The sequence below is a fragment of the Xiphias gladius genome, chromosome 2 (genome assembly GCF_016859285.1).
Source record: "Xiphias gladius isolate SHS-SW01 ecotype Sanya breed wild chromosome 2, ASM1685928v1, whole genome shotgun sequence".
Taxonomy (NCBI): domain Eukaryota; kingdom Metazoa; phylum Chordata; class Actinopteri; order Istiophoriformes; family Xiphiidae; genus Xiphias; species Xiphias gladius.
In genome coordinates, this window is record NC_053401.1 from 8,445,354 (window position 1) to 8,464,850 (window position 19,497).

Sequence of the window (19,497 nt, forward strand, 5' to 3'; positions counted from 1 at the left end):
ACAAACTACTTGAATTAATTATTTACAAACTATTTTAAAATCTTTTTACTATCGTACCAGATAGGATATTATTAATAATAATATGAATATTATTTTTTAATCTAACAAGCTTTGGTAAAAGTGCAACATTTTTCGTATGTATTCTTTCTTGTATGTATGCTAACCAAGGCTATTGCCAATCATATTCATCCATTGCAAATTTGAGAAGCCGGTACCTATGAATTTTTTTTTCATTTTTACATTAAAAAAATAAAATAAAATAAAAAATACGGCCAATATTGTAAAATCATCGAACAGCGTTTTCCACTGCTAATGCCTAGGCGCACATCGGCAGCGGACGACTTCTTCTGCGCTCCGGTCGCGGTCTGCGTCGAGAGAGAGCCGTCCCAACATGTTGCCCCCGGCGTGCAGCCTCGCGGAAATTCAGCGGCGGATGGACGAAGTCAGGCGGTTTCTGTCTATAACGCTGAGCGTCGCCAACGCTCACACCGTGGAGTTCTACACTCACGACGTGTGGCAGCGGTTCGTGGCCGTGCCGCCGGAGGAGGTCCTGTCGGCCGTTCGCTCCGACAGTGGCCAGCAGAGGGAGCCCGAGTTTAAAGGGAAAGGTAAAGCAATTCCAGTCTGGCCTTAAAAAATAGGGAGGTTTTGCACAGTACCCTCGTGGGTACCACTTTCCAATAAGGCGTCGTTTATAAATGGTTTATGAATTATTTAACAATGCTTGTACGCCATTAAGTGGAACAACTTTTCGGGTGCGGGTGATTAGTCAATTAATAATCGATCAAAAGAAGTCGCCTCAGTCAACATTTGCTGGTTCTTTGCCATATATGATAGTAAATGAATTGTCTTTGGGTATTGGACTGCTGGTTGGACAAAACAAGCAATTTGTATACATCACTTTTGGCTTTGGGAAATTCTGATGGACATCTTTCGCTTCACTTTTTCTTTTTTTCCTTTTTTTTAAAGACCAAAAACTTTATGGATTACTCAAGAACATGATTGGCGGATTAATAATTAATGGATAAAGGATTTAAAAAGTGTTTAATGTTAAGGGGTCACAAAGAAGAACCATTCTCAGCCCAGAGGATGCTTTTTGGCATTGTTTGCCACCTTTTTTTTTTTTTTTTTTTTTTTTTCTTTTGATTTGATCTTTTCCTTTTGAGAGCACAAAGTAGGCAGTTTTCATGGGAACTGATTTTGGTAGCAAGTAGCAGCGATGGAAACACATCCACAGCGAGGTCTGTGGATTGTCCAGCTGTAACCAGAACACCGTTTCTGGAAAGCGGTGTTGCTGTTGAATCGTTAAAATGTAATTTATCAATGCTGAAAGCACCACAAATGAAATTTGTATTGGGTAAGAAACAAAAACCCTTTAAGTGGATTCATTTCTTGCGTAAACATTCTCAGAATTTGAATGGAGGTATTAAGTTTTATTATGTACTATGTATACAGAAATAGGTACAAATTTCTAATAAGTTACACTACATTTTGTCCGACTTTACTAATATTTCTATGCCTGTCTCCCCAAACAGACCAGTCCAGGACCACATTTGGCTTTTGCACTGATACAAAACGGCTGGTTGATACCCATGAACTTTTGCAGGCAGCCAAGGCCAACTCACTTCCAGGCCTTGGAGTCTGTTGGAGCAGGGACGAGCTACTGCAGGCCCTCAGAGAGAGCAGGTCTGAGTCTGGCGCTCCACCAGCAGACACAGGTAGGGAAGACTGTAGGAAACGCAGTGTTTCATGCGGAAAATATTAAAGCAGTCAACGATTGTGTAGGAATGCTCCGCACGAATTATGACCGTGTGCTGTCAAGCTAAAGGTGAAATTAGTTAATGGAACATTACAAGTAAATATGTTATATTTTTAAAGGCACTGTCACTTTTCTTGTGTTCTCTCTAACCTAGGTTCTGAGCTGGAGCCAGATGAGTTTATGAACTTTAAGAAATCTCATGAGGTCCAGTCCATGTCCGAGGTGGTGGCCTGTTTGGCCCAGCGCTGTGGAGTCAAACAGGTGGGGTAACCTTTTTAAAGTTGCTATGAATGCATTAAAGGCAAGGAGAGACTTGATAGAACTATAAACCGAAGGAAGTTTTGCCTTAGTACCCTGATTGTCCTTCCATCTTTTCTCAGGTGATAGACGTGGGCTCGGGGAAAGGCTACCTGAGTTCTTTCCTGTCCCTGCAGTATGGTCTCCGAGTCTACGGCATCGACTCCTCAAGCACCAACACCCATGGAGCCCAGGAGAGGAACAGGAAGCTGAAGAAGTTCTCCAGGGCGTACCAGAAACACACCAAGGCCGAGAAGGCACAGGGAGAGGCCACACGTTCACCTCAGGAGGAGTTGGGAGAAATAAAGCCTGGACTGAATGGAGACAGTGATGTTTTGTGTGGTGCTGGGGAGGGAACTGTGTTACAGGAGGAAGCGAAGGTGTTAACTTCATTATCAGATGTGAACCCCGCAGTTGAAAGGCATTCAGAGCCAAATCCAGACACAGGGGAGCTCTTCCTTAGCGCCCTATCAGTGGATGTGATACAGACTACATCCCCCAGAATTCCCCCCAGCCAGCTGAGCGCTGAGGAGAGGGAGAGGAGGAAGAGGGAGAACCTGGAGAGGAAAGCTCTGAACAGAGCCGGCAGCGCCAGCGCCGTGTTTTCACCCCTCACATCTCATGTCACAGCGGAAACTGAGCTCCGAGAGCTCATCGGCGAGCTGGAGGTGAGAAGACCTAAGGTCAATTAGAGACGAAAGTAAATGTTGAGAAAAGACTTACTGCGTGTCGGGCGGTGGTGCAGATAGGAGGCCTGCCGTATAGTATCGAAGCACGATTCCCACCGCAGCTCCTAAAATTACAAGTTTGTCACAGCAGCTGGGGTTTGCATTACTGGGTGAGTGTGGGATGTAACTGCGGTGCCAAATGTGCAGGATGTCATCATCAATAAATTCTACCATCGATCTCCAACCCCTGCCCTCCTCCTCCTCCTCCTCCTCCTTCTCCTCTTCCTCTGTTCTCTATTTTCTCTGTGTGCCTCCTCCAAACTCCAGGATGCGGTCATGGTCGGCCTGCACACGTGTGGCGACTTGGCTCCCAGCACCCTGAGGATGTTTGCGGCTAAGCCGGAGCTGGCTGCAGTCTGCAGCGTGGGCTGCTGCTATCACCTGCTGTCTGAGGAGTGTGACCCTGCCCAAGAGGGTAACCACTCTCTCTCACACACACACACACACACACACACACACACACACACACACACACACACATGCGCACACACACACACACACACACACACACAGAGTGATAGTCACACTCTCAGATACTGATCTCAACCGGGGAAGATTAGTGTGGTTGTGGCTGTCTATCTGTTTGTTGTACAGCTGTGAAAGTGCAGTCTTCACACACACACACACACACACACACACACACAATATGTTTTTTTGAGAACATATGGTCTCTGTTCCACACAGAGGTCACAGTCTTTTCCTTCCAATTTGTATCCCTCTCCTTGTTTTTTCACTCGCACTCGCACAACCCCACCTCGGGACACCTGCGTCGTCCACATCATCACTTTGTTCCAATCTGAAATGGAATACCATCTTCCCACATTAACACTTATATTCATATTTTATACTTAACAAGTCACACGTTCCGCCGAGAGCCTGGAGCCTCGGCCAAGTTACCCTTCTGGAAATGGAGTTGAGTTCAGATACCTGCTGTTAGAGCCATTAGAGTGGGTTTATAGATTTAGGATGGCTGAAAATGAGATTTTTTTGACCTCTTAATTTAGACAAAAATCGATTGGAAGACACTGATTCTGCAACTAGTGTTTAGATTTAGTTAGCTTTGACTTCCACACTGAGGAGGCTGTTCACTGTTCTCCACTGCTGCTTCAACTTGACGGTTAATTCAGGTGCCAAAATGCAGGATAATAGACTGATATCATCACTCTTTTGTAATCCTTCACTCCACAGTTTACAAGGTATGAAATCACCTACATGTGTCCTCATGCTGCGACTGTAGCCTCTGCACATCTATAAGAAAGAGCCCCCGCTAAAGTCGGTACAGTATCGCGTCATCTCTTGTTAACAGACTGACCTCCGACCCTCGCGTCATCAGGAGCGTCGTAGCTTCAGCCAAGAGCGGAAAATGATATCACGATAGCTGATTGAAAACAGTCCTTTCCATGCTTGTTTCTCGAACGCCAGCTCGATCTTTTAAAGAAGTGAACAAAGGCATTCACTCGCACACACACACGCACACACACACGCACACGCACACTTTCTCTCCCCGGTTTGCCTTGCAGTGCAGTCTGGGATGCAGGCCAACTCCTGTGGTGGCCTACCTCACCCTAGAAAGGAGCTAAAGAGCTGAAAAGCTTCATTATAGAAGGCAGTTATGCATTTATGTGATCTGCTCATTCAGGAATTAAGCAGTTCCTTACATTCATCATTCACTTTTTTTGTACATTTTGTGGAGGTTATGAGTCCAGTTTCATGCTGTTTACTCACCAAAAAGAACAACAACTTCTCAGAGATGAGAATGAGAGATGAGGCGTCTAAGGTCTGGAGCCAGTGCGTCTTCAAGTGTACGTGTCCAGTTGCGAGCGCGGATGTCAGAAATATTTATCTTTCTGAATTGCGGCGCATGTACATGGCCACTTTGGATGTGAACTCTGTGGTCAACATGATGCTAGTTACTATAAACAGCTGTGTGTGCACACTGTAATCTCCCCATCGGACTGGGGAAAGAGTTGTCCACTTCAATTGCCTCCGAGGGCCCGTGTCAGCAAGCCATGTGCCGGGCGGAGGGGAAGCAAACCTGACTTCCAGCGTGTTGGCGTGTCCAGAGCAGTTTGCGAGAGCCCGACCGGCCCCAGCTGCACGTGTTACTCGTGCTTCTTTTGACTGTATCCCTCTGGATTCACTGCGCCTTGGCTTAGGTCACTGACCCTTTTTAGAAATGACATGAAAAGGATGGCAGGCTGTCAAGTAGCCACATTCAGTACCCTCCCATTGGGAATCTGTGCGTGTTTATGCATGCAAAGAAGTGCTGCGGCTGGAAATGTGTGGTTAACGTTGCTGTTTTCTTCCTCACAGCAGCAATCGGAGGTCAACAGTTCTGACTTTTTAAGGCAAAATATTTAGGAGGGAGGAGTTTTATCTCAATTCTTCTATTCACAGTCTCGCATCAAATGAATAGTTTGATATTTTTGGAAATTCATTTACTCACTTTATTGCCGAGATTTAGATGAGAAGATTGATACCACTTTCCTGTCTGTGCAGCAAATATGAAGCTATAGCCAGGAGATGGTTAGCTTAGCTTAGAATTTAACACCGGAAACCGGGGGGGAAACAGCTAGCCTAGCTTAAAAACATCTCCGACCTGCCCCTCTAAAGCTCACTAATTACCACATTATGACTTGTTTGTTTAAACCGTACAAAAAAACCAAAGCGAATGAAATTGCTAAGCAGGCTGGGAAGTCACTGCGAAAAGGGCCAAGGATAGTCTGGCAAATGTCTGCCCTTTCGCTAAGCTAACAGTTTACTGGCCGTGGCTTCAGATTGAATGGACAGATATGAGAGTGGATTCCTCTAAGCTGATGCTGAACACACAAACAGCTGGTAAATTATTAGAACAGTAATTCAAGTCGAGTCAATCAGGCTGAGATGATTTATGAAGAAGATGAAGAAGAGGAACAGGTGGAATTCTTTATTAATGCCTTCAGAAATCAAAATGAACTTGCTACCGTGAACTTTCCCCAGCAAATATTTTAAATTCATATCCACTGATATGTTTGAAAAGGACGGGATTAATCAACCAAACTGATCAGTCGGTTCACTCCTGTTACCTCTGTTGCGTTTCCTCACAGAGCGTTCGCACGGTGTGTGCGGCTTCCCTCTGAGTCAGTACCTCCGTGACCAGTCCTGGTTCTGCGGCAGAAACGCCAGGATGTCCGCGTGCTTGGTGAGTTGGGGTGACGCCACATAAAAAAGTGCACAGCAGCACCTTCCTTACACAAACATGTGGTATTTAGACGGTAACGGCTGTTGTGAAGGATGATAATGAATTGGCTATAAACAGTCCTTTTATTTACTCTAGGTTATAAACAGGGCATGTGTTTTTTTCTCGTCTTAACGCTTTACCATCTTTCTAAAAAAAAAAAAAAAAAACAGGCACTGGAGAGAGTTTCGCTCGGCCAGGGGGTAAGTAAGCCATGCGTGCTCACTGCAATCTTCATCATAAACTAACAGTCATCATTGCACAGGAATTGGGAGTTAAACGTCATTGCTTCACACCCATCAGAACAAATCCATCAAATTCTTTCAAACCCCAAACATGGGTGTTCACAATCATTGTGGAGCGCACTATCTTCGTCGTAGATCTCCTGCATGCATTCAAACAATCAGGTCATTAATTCTGCTATTGTTTTAAGGCTGTAGTTGAATACAGTGTATTTATTTGAAATGTAGAACGCAGAGCTCCAAGCCAAAGCTGATACACGATACCAGCAGCCATTAATATGGAATGTTTATAAATATTAATGCAATCACGGCAAGATTGATTACTTTTTGGAACTGGGGTCTGAATCCAGACTCAGGCTTGATTGCTTGCTTGTGTTGCATCAGTCTTGGAAAGTGTCAGAAATATTCATCAAGCATTCGTACACATGCTGGTTGAATCGTAAGGGGATGACAAACTTTTAATGTGAAAAAAGGCAATACAGTGCAATATGTTGAATTAAGTTACCTTTGACCTTTTCTATAGATTCAGATGGAGTCTCTGTTCTACCGGGCAGTCCTTCATGTTATCCTGAGGGACCACTACAGCTCCTATAAAAGGTAATATACAGGAATTAACATCTGGAATTACTTAAGTATGAGAAATTACAGCCCAAAGTGTCCATCACATTCAATTATTCATGACATTTTGCTCCATCATTGTGTATTAAAAATGCAAATTATATGTCACAGTGTTCACATACAGTAACAAGTGTCGTCTGTGGGAATGAGGTACAACAAAACAGAAAAGGCACTTCAGTAGGAATCCAAAGGGTGAAATCTCACTCAGTGTTTGTCTTCTTTGCTCTGAACCCGAAAGGAAAAGTTTTTGTTTCTGGTTTATGTGGGCTACAGATGGCCCAGGACCTGCAACAGAAGTCTTACGTGCTCAATAGTGGACCAGGTTTTGGTAACTTGTCAATGCCAAGCTAATGCATTATTGAGTTGTGTTCTCAGTAAAGAGAAAAAAGATTAGTCAATCAGCAGAAAATTATTTGACAAGAACTGTGATAATCAGCCATTTAAGTCATTTCGTTTGTAATAAGACTAAGGTTCTACAGCTAACATGGTCACAGCGACAATGCTAACGTTGTCATTTGTCGCAGGTAAAATGCCGACCATGTTCCCCATCTTAGTAAGGCGTGTTAGTGCACACAAACCAGAGTATTGGACAGAATGAAAATTTGACCTGATGATGGCACTAGATGAAAGGTGAAGGGATCAACGTGATTACAGTTCATCCTCTGGGGACCAGTAACATTTGTCGATCCATCCAATAGCTGGCGAGACATTTCCTTCAAAACCACAAAATGTCATCCTCATGGTGGCGCTAGAGGAAAAGTCAGGGGATCAACAGAGGTAGAAGGATTCATTTGTATATATTCTAAATTGAATATTTTTGTTGTTTGGGTTTTGGACTGTAGGACACAAATTTGATGACGTCACCTTGGGCTCTGGGAAATTCTGATGAACAAATATGTAGAAAAAGGCAGAATACGTGAGCATCAGTCGGACTGAAGTTTGGCCTTGGTTCACTTTGCTATGTGGTGCTTTCCAAACATGGGCACCTGCTGGGTCTCAAAAGTCAGAACCTACGGGTTCACACCAACGACCTATCTTTGGTGGAGAGGATGGGCATTGCTCTCCTCTGCCTAATGAACAATAGACGTACTTGCTGCAGATTTTCAATTAGCCGCCATCAGATGTGCTCGGCGCGGGCACGATCGGAGATTCCTAAAAGACCTCGAGCACTGCCTGGTCCCCACTGCTCTGTGACCTTCAGTTTAATGAGTAACATGTGATCAGGATCGAATATCCATTAGTTTTTTCCAAGCACAACCTATTCAACACTGTTTAGTACCTTAGAAGTGTTTGGTTCTGGTTGCTAAGGCTTGATTTGGGAAAAAAAAAAAACAAATAAAAAAAACAGGAGACACACATGAGACTAAAGGAGTGAATGTTGTTTATTTCATCAGGCTGAAATGAGATGTTGAGGGACTGAGACATTATGTATGCATGTGTGTTTGTTCCACAGTGAAAAGCGAGTTGGGAACGTCTACGCCAAGGCTAAATCGTTCGTGGACTATGTTCGTCGAGCTCTACGCAGACTGGAACTGGATGAATCAAAGGTCAGGGCCAGAATATTACAGTTGTCTTACAACACCTTCCAAAAACAAACTGTTGAAAGTGCGTCGAAAAATGCCAATTATTTTTGGTACGATGAGAGGGAAAACGTTTCCTCGCTCGTGTTTATTTAGAAAATATTGAAATTCCTGTCAGGTAAATAAATGAAACAGGCGCCAGGAAAACCAAGTCTTCTTCACGCTCTCTCCTTCCATCTTTCCCGTTTATTCCCCACTATTCACGCCAACTGCCCTGCTTTTCTGACCGACAAGGATGACCCCCTTTCTCTTTTTCATCAGCTTTCTGACACCGACATCCAGGATTACCATGACACATACAGACCACGAATGGGCGAGATGCATGCTTTTAACATGGTGAGTCCTTCCTTTATTTTCCCAGAAATGAAAAAAGACTAGAAAATGAGAAACATCCAAACTTTACAGCTTCTTTATATTAAATCCTTATCCTATACTTTACTCAACTTAACACCACAACAGCCTGCTTCAACTCTGCTTTGTGTTAAACATCTTCGTTCCTGTATAATTAGACGTATAATGCCAATAAATTGCAGACCATTAAGTGAGATCATTGCAGGCTGTGGGGGAAGTAATACTGGAATGACTGGGGGAGAATAGGAGGAAAACCAGCCTCTGTTTTCAGCTGAGGCCGCTGGTTGTGGTGTCAACCAACATACCAATTTTCCTTTAAGACAGAAAACAGTGAAATGGTTTTTGGGGATTGCCCACCAGTTACTGAGAAGACACTAGTCATGGTGGGTTTTTGGTACGTAGTTCCAGTATTAGGATTAGCCTAAAAGGGACAACTTACGAGAAAAGCGCCATTTTGTACCAGATATTTTGCTACTGTGAAAAAAACACTGATATGAAATGAAATGAATGAATATTTATTTCATTAAGATAAATAAATCTTTCTCGTCTCATGTCTTCCTTTTTTGTGTAGTTGAAGGTGACCCTGGCTCCCTGCATCGAAGGTCTGATTCTCCTGGATCGCGTGTGCTACCTGAAAGAACAGGTAAGATCCTTTCAGTCGTGGCCCTCTCACCAAAGCCTTCACACTGAATAGACGTAAACCCAGGATGCAGCTGAGGAGGTGGAGGGAGCGAAATTGCTGGGGTGGGGGGGGGTAGATGTGTTTATACGGAGCACTTAGTTGTCATGTTATGTTCGTATCTACGTGGGAAGTGTTTGGAACATCTGACGTTAAAACATCAGTGCTGTCATGAGCGACTGCTACGCTCCACAGCTACATGGTGCCGTTTGAATGCGCACGATAGACAGAAACACGTGGCAGTTTTCTAAAGAGCAAGACACAGTTATCGTTTACAAAGAAAAAAAAGTTATCCATTGACAATGATCTAAACTGGCAGCTAGACTTTATAAAAAAAACTGAATAAAATCTTCCACATCTTATTAAGGTAGAAAGTAAGTGAACTGCCTTTAGTTTTTGGCCTTTGTTTATTATGTGTGAGGGGGAAATATTAATAAGAATAAAAATAAAAAAAATGCAAAAGCTTGTTCAGCTGCTTTTACCAAAAGTAACTATGAACAATTAGCGGAAATAAATAAATATGATGTATTATTTGCAATAATATAAAACAGATTTTGATCTTATCATATATGCTCTACATTGTCATTCTTTGGACTCGCGCACAAGGACTTTATTGTCCATATTGGCTTAAAGTTTTTTTCAAATTTCTTTGATAAAATTGTGTAAATGGATTTAAAATTTAATAACATTTCGCCTGCATTTGGATAAATGAAAAATAGAATTAAACTTTGTTGTATTCTACTTATTATTATAGTGAAGCTAAAATATAGTCAATAAGTTTTTTAAGTTACTGTCTTTTTATTTATCACGTGTGAAGGAAAAATAGGAACAAATATGGAAAACAAAAAGTAAAAGCTTGTTTGGCTATTTTTACTAAAGTTAAGTAACTGAGCAGTTAGCGGAAATACATTAAAGTAATGTCTGATTTTTGTTAACTTTTGACTAATGGGAAAAAAAATGAAACTCTCAAACCTGCTCTGTAAATGAAGAGACATTTATGAGACAGACGAAAACCACAAAAACAACTTATATTAAGTACCAAAAAATACCAAACAGTGGAGTGAGTTCTGTCATAACTCGCAGGGAGATTACCCAACAGCCATATGGCACGCAGGGCTCTCTTGTTCTCCTTTTTCAGCTGGACCCATCCTCATAATTTGCTTGTACAGCTTGTTGGTTGGGATTTGAAAATCTGCATTTGCATCCCAGATGATGAAAGCGAACATGTGTAAATTTCGGGCTCAAATCCGGAAACCTTTCTTTGATTCCAATCACTGGCGATAATATAGGTGTTGGCCAGCCCACAGTTTAACATCGTAGGCGTCTGCGGCCAAACACAACATGCTAATATTTGGTCTGAGTCGCTGTGATGAGATATGCGCGGGGCGATGGCTTTGAAGTTCTGATTACATGGGAGATTGTATGTCAGATGGACTTCCCAAATAGGGTCGTGTAATCAGAGCATATACAACGTAAGGAGCGCTGGTCATCTTCGAGAGATCTCCCTCGAGAAGGAGCGAGGGAGGAAAGAGAGCAGGGGATGGATGTATATGAAGGGGATCCATGAGGTGATGAGTGTGCTGAAGCATGTTCAGCCTTAAAGAAGGATAAAAAGTCACACAGATCAGGTTGTTTAAGTGCAAAAACTGCAAAACTAATGACAATTCCCTTCAGCCTCAGCTGTACTTTTTGTACTTGTAATTTTCAGTCAGATATAGTTGCTGAAAGTGGCGATAAATCCCACTTGGTCAACAATACGGGTGCCAACATGGCTGCAGGGCCTCCATCGTTGGCAGTTACATCTAAATGAAATTTAATATTCAAACTAATACAATTAAATTGATTTACACGCCGCTTTACACTGTTTGCATCTGGTTTCACTTGTTAAGGAACCCCTCCAAACATGTGACACAGCAAAAGCAGCTCGTAACCTATCTAAATGACGTGACGACAGGGCTAGCCGGGGGGTAGCCATCTTGGAGTAGAGCATCAACACCCCCAAGTCAGAATAATAGGGTTTCCTGTGCTGACATTGTATGAACGCCACAAAAGGACAGCCTGACCGAGGAAGTAGTGGGGCTGTAGATCTACAACTAAACATCTAGCCATCAGGGGAGACAAACTTGTTTTACACGTGAACAGGAGTCCACCTAACACAATATTTGTACAGATGTTTCTTCGCCGGGGATTCAATAGAGAAATCCTTAATAGCAAGAACATCATCCAGCAAAGGACGCCAAGGGTCACAAAGCCGAACTGGGAGGAGAAGCAGCGTTTTTATGTCCATGTGTTTTTTATTCAGTTCTATTGTGTCTTATTGTGTTATGGGTGTGTTTCTTTGTGTACTGCAGGAGAACGTATCTCTGTCTGCCCTGGTGCAACTCTTTGATCCCCTGCTTTCACCGAGATGTTACGCCGTCGTCGGACTGAAAAGTTATGGAAACGGAGTTGCACGCAGATGAACATATGCACATGGTTATGATATGCGGATTGAGGGGGTCATGATTATACATGATTACAAATTACACTCTAAAAGTGATTGTATTATGTATGTATTATCTCCTGCTTGTTTTAATTATATGTATGATTTCATCTAAATTGTGTAATTTATGTATGTAGCCTCTGTATCACTTTCAGTAACATCTTGTTTTGCTTTATATACGTTACTATTTTGGATGAAAAACAAATCTTAAATATTTTCGCTGCCCGGTCCTTGACTTCGTGCTCATGAGGACAACGCATGAAAACACATGCTTAAAACACCTGGAAAAACTCAGTTCTGTTTTGATTGAATTATGTTCATCTCGGCCTTTTGTCTTTATGCTTGAGTGTCTCTTGAGAAAACTCTTGTTTTTAAGGACCATCCAGGGAGGCTGGGACGTTGTGGAATTTAGGGAGACTTGGATCACCTCGGCTGACAGGTCTGGAAACCCCATTTCTAGGCTCCCAAACCAGAAGCCGTTGGGAAAAAGACAGACAGGGCAAGAGGCGCCCTTGATCCCTTCTTAATCTTTACCTCTGTTCTGCTCTGTCCTCGGTCATTTAATAAATCATGCTCTTTTTTTACATGTTTGAAAACAAATGTTAGAGTTGAGTACACACATTAGTTCTGGTTGTGGGAATGATATTAAAACTGATAGAAAGCAGACACGAGAGGTAAGGTGGTTAATGGAGCTTTTCAGGGACTGATATCATTCAATTATGTTTCAGTCGGATCGTTATTAGCTGCATTTACAAATGAAAATACCCCGTTTGAAATACTTGAAGTGACTTACTTACAGACACTTGGGCATAGATATAACGATTGCCCCCGTGTGTAACATTTTCCAACTGGAAATCCACTCAGTCTCCTCTAACACCACACAGAGATGGGGCTAGGTCAGTGATTCCCAACCAGGGGTACTAATGCAGTTGCCGTTGGGTGCGTAAAAAGATCAACTAACGTGAGACGGGTACTTGAAAGTAGGCAAATGGATAACGTGGATACAGGAAAGGATCAGTTATAGCCAAAAGTCATGAATAATGTCTAGATGGTTGACATAGCTAGCTAAAACTTGAGGATAAATGTTTGAAATAGTTAGCTAAAAGTAACGGATAAATAATTGAAGTAGATAAAAGTAGTTGAATTTTGGATGCAATAGTATCAATGCAAATTTGACAAAACCAATCTAAACACTGATAGTTCACTTGTATTTTAGAATTTTTTATAGTAGTTATTTTTATAGTATTTTAACATTATCCACTTTAAAACAATATTCAGTTTAAAATCCGTTGAAATGAGAACGCTCAGAACGAGTGGCAGAAATGAAGGGGTACTTGACTGCATCTGGCAGGGCTTTCCCAACTGCGCAGTGCTGGCACAAAGCACTTCCTCCTATCACATCTTCTACCATTCAATCATTTGTTATTGTAGCTGCAGCAGCTTGCACATTTTGAGGCCGTCTGTAGGTTGGTCATCGTCCACTTGGTGAAACTGTGTCCCGGAGCTTTATTTTTATCTCGGTAAAGGCAGACGGTGAAGCCCTCTGCTGTGTCTGGTGTCTCCATGTTTGGATCCAGCACCGAGGGCCTGCTGTAATGGCCAAAGCGGACTGACAACAAATGCAACCAATTCAAGATGTGAATGAAGCTTGCTTTGGGAAATGAATGTTGCTGGGTTTTGTTGTGGCCGAGTGAGTCACGTCCTGTGGACCTAACCTGCTCTTGATGCCTGCACGCATGTTTGTGCGCATACAGAATCTGTATATGCATAAACACGCACCCTGGCGCAGTCTCTTTCATGTGCCCGCATAGAAGGACAAGCAAAATGACATGATAAAAGGATTGCTTTCAGCACACACACACACACACACACACAAACACAAAAAAATGCAACCTCAGATTCAAACTCAGGAAAGACATCAGCAAAAGCTATCCAGGCAATTCAGTAGGTAAACTACAATTTCCTGACATTGCACATAACAGAAGACAGGAAAAACATGTTGCAGGATGTGATGAAGGTTTGGAGACATAAATAGTCCGAGTGGGGAAGGCAATCCCACCTCAAATGACCTATCATTGCAAGGTAGGAATGAGATGAAGTGGCGGGGAAGTGAGCGGAGTGCGTCAAACACTTCACCCCATGGCTGCGATCACTGGTTCCCACGGTGGTGTTTGCACGTGACACGAGTTCCTGCTACCCTCCTACTGTAAATGTGAAAAAAATCAGATCAACGTTCCTCCAACTTCACGAACAGGGAGGCAGCCACATTTGCCTTTTGAAGATTTTTTTAAACAATGTTTACATAATTAACTCACTGCTGAATGTTGTGTGTCGGGCTGAGAGAATGCCCTTTCTTGTGGAAGACTCAAAGACATGACTCAAACACATGGGCTAGTTTAAGTGGTCATTGGTTAATTCTCAGGAAGCACGGCGGTGACAAAGCCTTTTAAAAGGTCTTGTCTCAGCATCACATTCGCACACACTCCACAAACGCACCTTCACTTCTACCTCCACTCCCACGCACGCTGTCCTGATGTCCTCGATCTGAGCAGGATCATCATGTTGTCCTGTTTTTAACTGTCCCAGGCCCAAACTGGCTGCCATCATCATTGGCATGAAGACGGCTGTATTTCTCCGCCAGATGCCCTGCTCGTGAGAAAGAGGGGATTTGGCTGGACGTTGCGTTGGGCACACACTGCTTATTTTAGATCGAAATTGCTGTTATCACCCCAAGTCACGGCAGATTTATTCTCTGGAGAGGCAAGTGGGAAAAAAAATGTATTTTACACCTGTCGGAGTGGGAAGTGTAAACAGGCATGTCAAGCCCTGTAAATGTTTGACCCTGAGCCTCAAACATTGCACCCTGAATCCCTTGACTGAGAACGGACAACTGCTGTTTTCAGTGTGAAACACGATCATGTACTCTGAATAATAATACTTGTCTCTCCGAATCATATTGTACATTAATCTCGCTCATGTTGTTGTAATGTTATCCAGATTAATATCAAATTAGATCAATCTAAAACATCTGGCAAGTCATAGAAAATAGCCAGAAAAAACTAGAACATCGTTAAGTGTGGCTCATAGAAAGTACTATGTAATTGGAAAACAAATGTAATTCTTTATTTCTCCCTGTATTATTTTATTAAAGCACCAAGCCACTTTGGTTTGGTCATTAAACTGACATGGTTTGAAAGACACCTAAATCTGATAAACAGTTTGAAGAATATAAATCCAGAGTATGTAAATATCTTCAGTGAGCTGAAGGGTCATTGAGGCTCGTACAATCCCAGCATATTGTAAAACACATCCTGACACAGTTCGCACGGCACGCTGTAACAAACTGAAATGTTTAATGGATGTGACAGAGGGAAACTAAAGTGGAAGACCACTAAGATGATGAATTTATATAAAGCTTCCCTGTCATGTAGAATAAGCCACTCGCTGGGTTTAAAGACTTTCCTGATGTAAGAAAATGCTCTGAGTTGTATAAATTGGTTTTATTTTACGACAATTTTATTTTATGATTCGTTTTACGACGGCCCACGTCCAGGATCTTTATGTAGGAGTGTAGCATTGTTGGTTCTAACCGAGGAAGCTCATAGTTTCAGTAGAAAAAGCCTCTAAGGTAATTTAACCAGTCAAGTTTAGCATCTCTCCGCTTTTATTCCCTCCTCTCCAGGGCAACTTCAGACTCCAAAACACATCATATTTTTTACACATAGTAGTGCGATATCATGAGCAGCTGCTTTTTATGGTTAGAGCATCCAAACATTTTAATTTGTATCTTATACGGTGCTTTATTTTATCTCTTGTATCTGATTTTCACAAGCTGCGTTTTTCTTCTGTTTTCCCTTCCGAAACACTACAATCCACTGACCTTTTTAACCACTATTCGAGCCATTTTAAAACAGCATTAGTGTGGTTTAACAGTAAATGTAAAATAACAAACACTCATTAACTTATCCATCTTAATACAGCGCCAAACCCAAATAATTATCAATCCCCCCTCTTTTTCCAGACAAAGATACATTTTCTGATCTTCCTGGGCAGAACTAGGTGGTGACATTGTTACAGATGTTCCACAAACCAGGGTGGATTTGATTTGGCTCCTGATTTTAGGCTGTTGCGCTTCAACATTGATATTAATACCACCAGTGGGCTATTTATGTGAAGCCAGGGCCCGGGCCTGGCCCTTCCAGCTGTGATTATCTCTTTCCTGTGTGATGTTTATCTGCTGGGTGAAGAAGCAGTGTTTCCTGAGTAATAGCACGGGGAAATTACCATTACCCGCTTTGTGTGGCTTAAAAGGGAGAGGAAATCGCTTAATATCAACGTCAATGGAAATATACTATGTTGTTAAAAGCTGTCCTGTTGGTGAGTTCTGCCTTTTGCCTCTTGAATTGGACATGTGAACTTTGCCGGAGCATTAACTTATGATCTGTTTAAAAAAAACAAAACATAAAAAATGCATTTTAAACCATGCTATTGGATAATTCTGCAAAATAACCAATGAAAATGTGTAATGATGCTTAAAGGAATAGTTTAACATTTTGGGAAACACACTTATTCGCTTCCTTGCTAAGAGTTACGATGTGTTCAGACAGAATGCAAAGTGGATTTTAGTGCCTAGAACCCAACACACCATCGCTGTTCAGTCATACGTGTTCGACTGAAAAACGTGGCTAAACAACGTTTGTTGTAGACACGCCGTTACAGATACAGCTGTACACTTGGGACATTGGCTGTTTGGGGCATCCAGCGGTCCAGTTCGCGCGAATGGCGCACGGCGAAAATGAGATTCGCTTTGTCCCTGGACACCGCTTTCGATGAGCAGATTGACACCGTTCTCGTAGCGATCCACTAAATATAAGACTACACCCAGCAGCAGGTTAGCTTAACTTGGCATAAAGACCGGAAACAGGAGGAAACGGATAGCCCTATGCGAGTTGCAACCACTGTAGTTTTCAGGAAACTACTAAGAAATAGTCCAGAACATAACCCTTCTTAAAACTGCTACGTGTTGTTTTTACACTTTAGTTTTTGCACAGATCAAATGAAACAAACAAGACATAACGTGTTAATTAGTGAGCTTCAGAGGTGCTGGTAGGCGGATTTTGTAACCTTTGGACAGGGCCGGACTACCTTCCCCCTGCTCTTTCCAATCTTTGTGCTGAGCTAAGCTAAGTGGCAGCTAATACTCATAGCTTAGCTTTTTCGACGGGCAGAACAAAATCTGGTTTAAATGAGAAAAACCCATGTGCTGTAAATTATAAGCCCTTTGAATGACTGTCACTGCCTAAACAGCATAAACCAGATAGGACGTGAAAGAAGAAAAATACATTCATCAAATATGACAAATATTTAGACTTTACTTTTGAAACCTAGAGGGCAAACACTGCACGCAACGCCTAGTGATTTGTCGTCATCTCGTCGGGGCCCTCAGCTTCCACTTTAGGTGCAATTAAAACTTGGAACTACAACCCAAAAAAATGTTGTGGATGTTTTTATTTAGGACTGTTACCAGTTTACACCTAAAGACCAAGCGATAGATTCATTCTGCTCCTCCACGGTGGGGATACAGCAGGTAATAAGTCAACAGGGAGTAAACACTTCTTCTCCTGTAATGTGTTTGTATTGCCCCGGGCCTGTTTATAGGCTACTACAGGAATATTTATCCTGCTTTGCCTTCGCTAATCCCTCAATCACTTGCGCTGGCTGCTGCAACACAGAGCAGCCCTTGTCCCCGAGGGGCAGAGAGAGGGTGCAGTGTTCATCTTGCAGGCTTTGTGTGTTTGCCTGTGAGTGTGGCTTTGTGTGGATATATGTTGTGAACACACACACAACAAGAGGGCCACATTGGGAGGCTGTCCTACAGACAAATTGTCAGAAGGACGGAGTTTCTTCTTACAACCCAAACAAAGACTCTCATTTGTTACCCCCCGACACTGATGAATGCTATAGAAGAGGAAGCACCTCAACATAAGTCTCAGGGACAAAAAACACAGCAGCCTGCCTTCCCATAGTCCAACAGGTTGCACAAGGTTGAGGTCAAGTCTCGTTCAGAGTCAGGGCTACGGTTACAAAACGACTCTCTAACCTCGGCCTGCAATTCTTCGTCACTGTCTTACCCATGGGGAGCGGAAGCCCTTACATTCTATACATCCCTCTCCAACCATCTGTTTTTCTTTCTCGGCTGCTCCGCGCTGGATTTATCCTCTTGGAGCCCCGGCTGTGGGACAGGCGTCGGTCCAGGCTGCGTGTTTCCAAAACTAGCCCCCATGTGCATGCTCGCCACAGGGCGGGGAGCGGCAGTTCATCAGTCAGACCTGGTCTCTCAGTCTTAGCCTCTCCGGGGAGACAGTAAGGGGGGGGGGGGCTGGCATAGGGCAAATGAATCAATATTTTTAATTTGGGGTTAGAGATAATGTGTTATGAGCAGCAGCAGCAGCAGCAGCCCCATCTTGGCTGTTTAGCATTACACCTCAGCATGAATGAATACCAAGCACAGATATGTTTTAAAAAGACTTTAACCAGTGTCTTCTATTTATATATTTGAATGGTATACTCTACATTTTTTTTTACATTGTGAATATTGTTTTGTATTATTTTGCTTGAGTTGGCTACTTTTTTTTTTTTGGCGTTGTTGTCCTTTGTTTGATTTTGTGCGAATGAATAAAACTCAAAATTCAAGAGTTCAAAGGTTAATATAAATCCAAAGAATTGTCTAAAGCACAGTTAAATCCCTGTATTTATACTGTATGTTATGCCATAAAAAAAAATCCCATAAAGGTCACTATACATTAATTACTGCGCACAGAAATGGTGATTTTTATATCAATATCAAAATAAAGGGTTGCAATGGCTACAGTTATAATTTCATGCCTGACTTCCCGTTGAATTCATGGTTCATCAGCAAGCGTGAAAGCAGCATGACTTGTTTCCAAGTCGCTCCCTCTCGGGCTCCAGTGCGGAGGCCAGTGCGCATGCTCGGCCTCCCCGAAACCCACACGCGTCTTCCCTACTCTGCTCTCTCCGGAGCCGAGGCACAGGGATGCGCACGCCGAGGACAGCGCAGCACAGAAATGCGCACGGCTCCGAGCCCGACCCGGCGATAGCTTCGCACCCCGACACCCCCGACCCGTCCCTCGACGCCATGGGTTAGAGGGGATATGGGGAACTTTGACACCTTTCGCATGTCATGGGGAATTGTCCGGAGAGCTGCGCTGCCGAGCGGCTGAATTGAGAGCACAATAACACAGAGACTTGCGAAGGAGAGAGAGGAGGGGACCTGATTCCAGTCATTTCTCTCCCTGTTCCTCTCCCACTTCGGTTTTGAGAGATGATCACGGAGCTGGTGTGCACCGCCGTGGCAGTGGGTCTCTATCTGAACACGCTGGACGCAGATTTCTGCTACGATGACAGGTAGGTCCTTAGCCCATCGCCGTCCGCTCCTCCACTTGTCAACCCCCCCCCCCTCCTGATGCCTCTCGCGCGCGAGCGGAGGGCGGACGGGACGCTGCGCCCTCCGCTCGCCCGGCCGC

The 19,497-nt window shown here is 43.1% G+C and overlaps 2 protein-coding genes across 2 annotated transcripts in view; both read left to right on the plus strand.

Moving 5' to 3' along the window:
* The first annotated feature begins 312 nt into the window (after window positions 1-312).
* mettl25 (methyltransferase like 25) lies at window positions 313-12,570 on the plus strand. The gene is made up of 13 exons (XM_040153566.1): window positions 313-608; window positions 1,536-1,718; window positions 1,914-2,020; window positions 2,140-2,724; window positions 3,052-3,199; window positions 5,871-5,965; window positions 6,175-6,204; window positions 6,767-6,840; window positions 8,315-8,408; window positions 8,703-8,777; window positions 9,364-9,435; window positions 11,823-11,904; window positions 12,330-12,570. Exons 1-13 carry the CDS (start codon window positions 392-394, stop codon window positions 12,467-12,469), a joined length of 1,902 nt encoding a protein of 633 aa, XP_040009500.1. The 5' UTR covers window positions 313-391; the 3' UTR covers window positions 12,470-12,570.
* A 6,441-nt stretch (window positions 12,571-19,011) lies between these two features.
* tmtc2a (transmembrane O-mannosyltransferase targeting cadherins 2a) overlaps window positions 19,012-19,497 on the plus strand; it is a 56,169-nt gene continuing 55,683 nt past the window's right edge. The window contains exon 1 of the mRNA XM_040151618.1: window positions 19,012-19,378. Within this exon, the coding sequence (XP_040007552.1) occupies window positions 19,296-19,378 (83 nt within the window). The 5' untranslated portion in view covers window positions 19,012-19,295. The remainder of the gene's footprint in view (window positions 19,379-19,497) is intronic.

What these genes read in the sequence shown, in the direction of transcription:
- mettl25 (XM_040153566.1), top strand. Translation starts at nt 392, where the DNA reads ATGTTGCCCCCGGCGTGCAGCCTCGCGGAAATTCAGCGGCGGATGGAC. An exon ending in AGCGCTGTGGAGTCAAACAG is followed by an intron (nt 2,021 to 2,139) that starts GTGGGGTAACCT and finishes ATCTTTTCTCAG; the next exon opens with GTGATAGACGTGGGCTCGGG. An exon ending in TGTGCTACCTGAAAGAACAG is followed by an intron (nt 9,436 to 11,822) that starts GTAAGATCCTTT and finishes TGTGTACTGCAG; the next exon opens with GAGAACGTATCTCTGTCTGC.